The 9407-nt window shown below is 42.9% G+C and overlaps 1 protein-coding gene across 1 annotated transcript in view; it reads left to right on the forward strand.

Annotated features, from left to right (window-relative positions):
* LOC311046852 (UPF0606 protein KIAA1549-like) overlaps window positions 1-9407 on the forward strand; it is a gene marked incomplete at its 5' end in the record, with an annotated part of 91291 nt that overhangs the window by 57591 nt on the left and 24293 nt on the right. Inside the window, 2 exons of the mRNA XM_084059426.1 lie at window positions 4231-4408; window positions 6601-6794. Of these exons, the coding sequence (XP_083915552.1) occupies window positions 4231-4408; window positions 6601-6794 (372 nt within the window). The remainder of the gene's footprint in view (window positions 1-4230; window positions 4409-6600; window positions 6795-9407) is intronic.

Here is a 9407-nt window from a genome sequence, read left to right on the forward strand (position 1 = left end):
TGGGTACCCCCTGGAACCCCTCAAGTACCCCTGGGGGTCCCCGGACCCCACTTTGAGAACCAATGATCTATAGAATCATTAATAAAGCCTTGGGACTGGGAGCTTTTGCAAAGTCACAGTGTGCGGACTTCTATTTTTTTATCAAGAATAGGGAGACCACCTCCAATCACTGCAGTAGTTACTGTATATTGTATTAACATGCTCTATCATACAGATGGGTTGAAATAATCTTTTATTCATTCGCATAAGTCCCGGATCGTAGCTTTAAGTCCCAAAGTGTAAAATGTTTTATTTGTATAGCACATTTCAACAACAAGGCAATTGAAAGTGCTTTGCATAAATTATTACAGTATGCATAAGACATTAAGTGCAAAAACACATTCTGAAATATTTAAAGAAATGAAAAGAAAAATAAATAAACACTGAGAATGTTACTGTGTTTGCATTCCTTGCTGCTACAGTTGCTATAGCCAGTCATGGTAAAAACCACATTATAGAACAGTTTGAACCAGTGACCAGTGCTTGCACAACGTTTGCTTTCACAACTCTCGTCGACTCGCAAGTTTTGTTCGACGGATTATACTCGCTTAAACCTGATCAAGGCTTCTCTTTCCTTGCACCATTTCCATCTCTAGTTTCCTGCTGCCGTTTAGCTCTCCATAAGCACTGAGGGCCCATTATGTGGGTCTTAGCGCTGCTTGTAGCCACCGAACAGCCTCACTGGCCTTACTAATCAGGCTCTGCCTTTTGTGAGGTCCCTCCGCACCTGCTCAGCAGTGTTGCCATGTCTGCTTACTATAAGCCACTTGTTTTTCTGTATAGTCGCTTCTAAAGATTTGGTATAGTTGCGGGTTGCGTTTTTTTTTCTTTTTCGGGCTTGTTTCTAAAGTGTAGTTGCTTATTTGGGCTTGCTTCGTAATGTTGTTTAACCCATTAAGACCGGGAACGCATCTGTGACATTTTTTTTATATCTTTGGCTATTCAAAAATAGCAGATATACAAGCTCATAGCGCGGCACCGAGTGCCGCACTATGAGCTTGTAGATCTGCTATTTTTGAAAAATCAAAAAAATGTGTGCAAATCTTTGAATCTTTGTAAAGCGACCATTAGTAAAATATTTTGTTCTAGGGACCCCCAGAAGCAAAGATTGGAGTTAAAAATGTTCGCTTTAAAAATATATATATTCAAAGATTTGCAAAAAAAAACAGTGGCTCTCAAATGTTTTCATGTCAAAGATTCCCAAATGAATATGTATTTGCCTGAGCATGCAGACCCCCAACTGAAAATATATTGTACCAGGGACCCCTAAAAGATTGTTAAATTATTTCCAAAATATTTCAAATGGGTCACTTTTTTCAAGATTCGTCTTAAAAATAGCAGATCTATAAGTGAACGTGTAGGTTGGCTTGTAGATCGGCTATTTTCAAATAGCCGATCTACAGTATATAATAAAGTTAAAGTGCTCATGTAGTCATATAGTCGCTTCTTTTGGGCTTGTTTAATTTTTATAGACCTGGTTGCTCATTTCTATCGCAAAATCGGGGCAACACTGCTGCTCAGCAGAGCACCTGAGGGGAGGACATGGGGGGGGGGCTAGTGCTGGGTCGCCATGGCAACAGCATCCCATTCAGCTTCAGGACGAGCCACTCCAAAGACCACCAGCCTCTCAGACGTCCCCCCCCCCATTCCCCCCCCATTCCCTTCTTCACTCTCTGGTCCTGTTACTTCACGGCTCCTGCGAGCCGCGGCTCTGCTAATAGCCGGTTCAATTATTAATGGTCTCCTGCAGTCTGGGTGATTATAGAGACAGTAATCACACGTTGAGATGGAAGCAGACAGGAAGAGGGAGGGGGAGAGAGAGAAAGAGAGAGAGGTAGACATAGAGAGAGAGAGAGAGAGAGAGAGAGGTAGACAGAGAGAGGGGAAGAGAGAGGGGGGCAGGGGAGGTACCAGGAGACACACACAGACGGATAGAGAGAGAGAGCGAGAGAGAGAGAGAGAGAGAGAGTGCGGGGGAGACTCCGAGAGATGGAGAGCAGGGCTGGGAAAAGTAGCTTACTCAGATGTTTTACCAGTGGTGAAAAAAGTACTCTATTTTTTTTTACCTACTGTAAGTAAAAGTACCAATACTGCAATGTAGAACTACTCTGTTACAAGTAAAAGTCCGGAATTCAAAATTTGCTTGAGTAAAGGTACAAAGTTTTGATATCAAAATAACAGATCTACTAGCTCACAATGAGTCGCATCGCGACGCATTGTGAGCTTGTAGATCGGCTATTTTCAAATGGCCAAAATGTATATAGGGCTGAAGTGGTTAATGTATGTTTTGTAATAATAATCTAAATCTACTAAGTAACTAGTAACTAAAGTTTTCAAATAATTGTAGTGGAGTAAAAGTACAATATTTGTCTCTGAGATGTAGTGGAGTAGAAGTAAATGTACTGAAATTTGGAAATACTCCAGTAAAGTAAAAATACCTCATAGTTGTCAGTACTTGAGTAAATATACTTAGTTACTTTACACCACTGTGTTTTACTTAGAAGTAGGTAGAAGCTAGCAATGGTACTGATTTGACAAAATGTAGAAATACTGTTAAAGTAAAACTGTTACAAGTAAAAGGCCAGCAATCAAATTCTTTACATGAATAAAAGCATACAATGACTATATTGGCCTAAATATTTCATGACAGTCCTCATTATGCAGAATGTCCCCATTGCGCTATTGTTTATAGAAATAGCTGAAGTATGAAATATTGAACCTTTGGTTCAATATTTATAAAACAGACACACTCAACCTGGCCTATATTGTGTTTTCAAAAATAGATTTGCTATTTTTGTTACTTTTGCATAACACTGCCATACAACAAAGTATAAACTATAAGCATTCATTTATAAAAAAACATAAAAAGATGTAATATGGAGATACAAGATTTCTGCGCAACAGCAAACATAGAATTAAGAAATCAGTAGTTAAAGTGCAGGAAAGGAAGGAAGCCCGGAGGCTGTTTCAGAGTTCTTTCAGAGTTCAATAAAAAGCAGAGATAATAATATTATAAAAAACACAAAACAGGCATAGGAATAGAAAAAGGAAACGAAAAACAAGATAAGCAGAAATGATATGACCATACATAAACATCAATACGCTACAGTGAAGATGAGATATAAGATATGTTTTTAACTGTCTCCGGCCATGGTCTGTGCATGGTGACACAATGGCTACAGTGTTGCTACCTGGCAGAGCAGAGTATCCACTGCACTGGATATACTTCAATGCCAGTAACACGGCAGTGACAAGGTCAGACCGTCTTGAAAACAGCCGATCTGCAAGCTTGTAGATGGGCTATTTTCGTGTTCCTTATTTTGCTAGGGGACCCCCTGGAACCCCTTCAAGGGCCCCTTGGGGATCTGCGGACCCCATTTGAGAACCACTGCTCTAAAGTAGCTTAGATTAGATGCTCTTTATTATCCAAGGGTAAATCATGCTCAGGTCAATATGATGCATAGTGTACATTCAGGACAATAAATAAATAAATACACCACTTAAGACACCACAGTAACAGACAATAAAAACAAGAGGTAACTATTAAGTAATGTAGACTTCTGAATGCGCTGCGCCTCAGGGTGTCCGGAGGGACATCGCACACATACAGTATAGAGATGTATTAGGGTCACGCTTGTGCAGTTTGTGTTTTGTATGTACGGTATGTGTGCAGGTGTCTGTCTGGCTATCTGCCATCGCTAACATCCCTATCTGAACTGGTATATACACACAATGTACTCAGTGTTGCCAAGTCTGCTTCTTATAAGCAATGGGGGGCCTGTAGTCGCGTGTAAATATTGGTACAGCAGGATTTTTTGGGCTTGTTTCTAAAGTGTAGTTGCTCATTTGAGCATGTTTTTCTTGAATGTTGAACTTTTTCATGTCAAGAACCCCCTAAATGTATTTGGCCACAGATCTGAAAATAGTTCGTGCCAGCAACCCCCTTAAAAGATTCAAAAACATTATTTTTCAAGATTTTCTTTGAAAATAGCCGATCTGCAAGCACACAACGCGTCGCATCGCGGCGCGTTGTGAGCTTGTAGATCGGCTATTTTCAAATAGCTGATGCACATAGCTTCAAAGTGTTTGTGTGGCCTATATAGTCGCTTCTTTTGGGCTTGTTTTCATAGACCCGGTTGCCTATTTCTCTCACAAAATCTGGCAACACTGCATTGTGTCCCAACTCCACAGATTGTGAGTACGAGCCGGCTGACGGGGGACGACAACCCTCTGGAGGTGGTCTACTTTGTGGAGGGTCCCAGCGGCAGCAGGCTGCCGGCGGTGGAAACGGCCAACACGCTCAACACCCTGGACGTCCAGAGGGCCGCCATCGTCCTGGGATATCGTGTCCAAGGCATCCTGGCTCAGTGTGAGTAGTACTGAGTGTGCTTCTCAAACTTTTAAATTATTAACGGGTCCATTTGGTTTCATTTTGGACACTGTCAGACTCACAGACTTGTAAGGGTCAATTTAGACCCTCCTAAAAGAGCCCAGAGAGTCTCTGGAATCCACTTTGAGAAACAGGGCTCTAACGTAATAGTGCACGATTTTTTGATTTTCTTACCTTTAGTAGTCACAGAATATTTATCTCCAGTACGATCGATCCCCTGATCATTGCTAATCACGGAGGGTTTCACTGTGCTTCCGTGAAAAGAAAAGAAAATAAACATGTTATCGAGACCCCCGGTTCGCTTGTTATAGGTCGTTGAAAATAGCATGTCTCGTCAAAAATGCATAGTAAAATACAGGAGGCGAGAGACTTTCCCAAATAAGTTAACAGGAAGAGAATGGATCTCCTAGATCTCTTTTTTTTTTAAATTTGTAATTTGTAACCCTTATTTTTCACCCGGTGCCAATTTTCTAAGTGATCCTGGGCACTACACTCCCCTCACCAGCCTAGGGAGGCCAGGGCCGAGCTCATGCCTCCTTCAATGCATGAGAGCCAACTGACCTTCTTGTCACCTGACAGAGGGGGAGTTTCCCTGGTTGGACGTAGCACGTGGAAGGAACACGTTATTCCAACCAGTTCCCTTCAGCTCCATCAGGCGCCCTGGCTGTCATGGGGGAGGCGTTATAGTGACCAGAGGCTTTTGTCTCAGGCGCACAATACATTTCACGGCAATCCAACCGGTAGTTTTGGAGTTATGTTGAATGGAGCTGTGCCGCTAGCAAGGCCAAAAAAAAACAACAACTAGGATGTTAACTAATTGCCGGCTCAGGATGTTTGTGTAACATCTGAGGTTATTATCTCCCTCATACGCATTGTGCTGAATGCCCGTCCTCCTCATTAAATATCCAAAGGAGTGATGAAAGCCTAAGGAGAGCACTCGAGGGGGCTTCTGGTGTTCCTTCGTGGTATGAGAGCTTTTATCACTCCTTTCATCCCAGGATGAAATGAGTGTTAATCAACGTTAATGACACGCTCTGCGCTGAACATCACACAGCATAGTAAGGCAAGAGAGCCAGCGTTACCGTCGCATGTGTCGCACCACAGTCCTCCATGACCATAACAAGTCTGTGAATAGGATGAAAGCCTTACCAGAGGGTACACCGTCAAATCTGGAAATTGATTAAACTCTGAGAGTGTACAAATGTACAATAAGAAAATAATAGCCTGCACTCCGAAGTCCTTCTGGTACTTTTAATTAATTTAAGGCACGGGCAGCATACACCGACACGTTTCGGCGACAAGCCTTCCTCAGTGTGTAGACCAGCTGTGTCAATTAATTGGTAATTGATAATTGACACAGCCGGTCTACATTGCCATAAACGCTGAGGAAGGCTTGACGCCGAAGCACGACTTTTAAGTATTGCCGGGTTCGCACTTTGCTTCTCATGTGAACACACAGACAGACACTCGCTCTGCAAGTAAATGCCAGGCTGCTTCAGCTGTGTCAAATCATGGTGTTGCGTAAGAAAAAACGTTGATAATCCAACTTTTGTCACAGGCGGGTGTGTGCTTGAAACAAGCGCAAACACGACAGTTTCACGGGAGTACGGGAGAAAAGACCTATAGTCAATGAACTCAACACAAACAATGTGTTTTCATCAAATGTTTCTCTACTTCTCTACAACATTGGTTCTCAAAGTGGGGTCCGAGGACCCCCAGGGGTACTTGAGGGGGTTCCAAGGGGTCCCCAGCTAAATGATGGACAGGGACCAAATAGACCCTTATGGGTCTGTAACTCTGAGAGTGTACAAATGGAACCAAATGGACTAACGGGTCCATTTGGTTCCATTTGTACACTCTCAGAGTTAAATTAACATTGATTTTACAATATGAATTGGGGTCCCAGAGACATACATGCCATTAAATGGGGGTCCGTAGCCTAATGCATGTCAGACTGGGGGTCCTTGAAATTAAAATGGTTGAAATCACTGCTAGAGAGCCGTAAAAATCTTCTATTATGGGGGTCCCTGGCTTATCTTTTCAAATGGGGGTCCGCGGTCTAATAAGTGTCTATTTGGGGGTCCTTCGCACAAAAAAGTTTGAGAACCACTGCTCTACAAGGCTGGTGACAACGTCTCTCTCTTTCTTTCTCCCTCTCTCTCTCTCCGTAGCTGTGGAGAAAGTGGCTGGGCCGCACAACGACGGCGAGAACACCAACGTGTGGATCGTCATCGGCGTGATCATCCCCCTGCTGGTGGTGGTGGTCATCATCTCCATCCTCTACTGGAAGCTGTGTCGCACCGACAAGCTGGAGTTCCAGCCCGACGCCATGACGTCCATGCAGCAGCAGCAGAGGCAGGGCAAGGTACTGTACTGTAGCGCGCAAAAAAAAACTAAGCTCAATTAACTTAGTTCATTGAACTTAGTTTCGTGGCGTTTCCAGACTTTTTCTCACCGGGGCAGCCCTGTTGGGGCGTGCACGTGCTTGTGTGCACACACACAGACACATGTTTTTTTGTCTCCACTACTACCAATATATCTACTTTAATAACTAACATTACAGTGCCTTACTTTGTTTATTTTTTATATTAAAGTTTAATTGACTGTTGTTTAATGATCAATCAATCAATCGATTGTCTTCCGCTTGTATCAATGGAACTTCACCCAGTGCCAATTGCCTATGTAATCCTGGGCGCTACTCTCCCTCTGCCAGCCTAGGGAGAGCCCAGAACTGAGGCTCATGCCTCCTTCAATGCATGAGGAGCTATAGCAAGCCGTTTCTTATTACCTGACGAGGGAGAGTTTCCCCGGAACACGTTATTCCAACCAGTTCCTTTCCCCTCCATCAGGCGCCCCGGGGAAAGGCCAGTTTTGTCTGCATGTTTTTCGCTGGTGTAGAGGGAAATACTTGCGGACCTAGTAAAGAGCCCTGGGGGTACTCCAGGCCAACTAAATAGGTAGAGTTGAAGTGTTTGAAGTCTCTCGATCGTGCAGAAGTTACTCAAACACCACATGATGTCACGGCCTGTCCCCCCCATCCTAGCTCTTTGTCTATACATTTTCCGTCTAATCGCCGTCATCCTCTTTGTCTATCGTTACACCACGGTTCGCATTGATCTCGCCCTCCCTCGCTCGCTCGCTCGCTCTCGGTTGATTGAGCAGTGCTCTGAACCGAAGCCCCCCCCCCCCTTCCCCACCTCACACTGGGGGCTGACGCACCGGATTATAGCCTCTTAATGTGCAACAGCACAGCCTTCTTCAGCCCGCTCTGCTTAACACAATCATCTGTCACTTAACACCTCTTCCAACCCCCTCCTCTCTCTCTCTCCCCTCTACCCATCTCCTCCTAACGCAGTCCACCGGCTCATTTCAGGAGTCCAGGACCTCTCTTCCACAGACACTCACTCCGTCTAAGAGGGTTATAGAGTATAGTGAGGAGGAGGAGGAGGAGGAGGATGATGATGATGATGATGACGAGGAGTATTATAAAGAGGGGAAGGTACAGAGAAGTAGCTAGCGGTTTTGTAGTAGTTCTGGATTAGCCTCGTAGCAGGTAGTACACCACTTTCCCCTTATGTATACCTACCCGTAGGCTACACAAGATTAGGGATGGGTCGATATGAAAATTTCACGACACCATTATTGTGTCTGAAATAATTGTGATTAACTTTATTTTTGCAATGACCACTTGAATTGCAGCATACCTATTCTGGGGGGAACATTCGCCAAAAAACATTCACCAATAATATTACAAGCTGTAAGCTTGTAGATATTATTGTTATTTTTGGTGAAAAGATTTGGTGTAGAGTGAGCGTACCAAGTGCGCTCCGTTTTACTAACTCTTGAAGGTCTAAAGTGGTACTGCAGCTCGGCAAACGCGAATTGATCTCAGTGTATGACGGAGGACAATTAGCTAATACTAATTTAATTTAGCTAATACTTTTTGAATTAAAATCTCTGCGATATGATTATCATGAGTGTTTTTTTTTTTTATTACAATAATCGTCCCATCCCTACACAAGATAGACACCTTGAAAGTTAAACTTAGTGTTTTCGGTCTTAGCTGTCACGTAGGCTTAGAAAACCACAGTGAGTTCTAGGAAAATGACTGTGACTGTCGGTCATTTAGTGTGACTCAAATGTTACCTCTTAGACCGTAGATTGTAGGTTTTAGCTCAAAAATAGCAAGATGTCCTTCATTTAGACAGTATAAGTCAGCATTATGGAAGGCCAATTTCACCACTCAATAAAACATAACAGTCCTGAATTGTGAGGATGTTTTTTCCCCCTCGCAATGCTGACATTATCTTAACCACTTTCATCCTGGGGGTCCCCCATTTTGGGAATTTGCTAAACTTTCCATACATTTTCATGAACCTTAAAAAGAAAAGGCTTAAATACGGCTTAAGTGGTTTTGTCCTTTATTGCAAGGATTTTTTTTATCCAAAAATAAATTATTTTGACAATTGAAATAACATTATTTTTCCCTTTTCATAAAAAAAATAAAAAATAATCTGAGTTAGGCAATGTGGTGGGGGGGGAGGGGTCTTACAATTCAGGCCTTTATTATGTTTTCCCAGTGGTGGGAATGTGCTTCCATACAGTATAGATCCGTGGTTCTCAAAGTGGGGTCCTTGAGGGGGTTCCAAATGGAAATGGAACCAAATTAATCCCTTACAGGTCCATTAGGTTCCATTTGTACATTTTATGGGGGTCTTTATCTACAGTTGATTTATTCAACTAAAATGAATTTGTGGCGGGCCGTGATGGCATCGAAATGATTTTCACTTAGCTGCATGCCGAAAATAGCTTGATCTACTTTAGGTTTGGCTATTTTCGGTCGGACACCCGCGGCGCAACCACGTTGACTTGTCTCAGTTCTACTGGATCTCTTCTCCACTAGTCTCTCCCTAACATTTAGTCTAGTTTTTATTTGTTGACGAAATTGTCAATATATTTAGTCACAGTTTTAGTCATC

Source organism: Gymnoscopelus microlampas, assembly GCF_963454915.1.
Source record: "Gymnoscopelus microlampas genome assembly, chromosome: 6".
NCBI classification, from domain to species: Eukaryota; Metazoa; Chordata; class Actinopteri; order Myctophiformes; family Myctophidae; genus Gymnoscopelus; species Gymnoscopelus microlampas.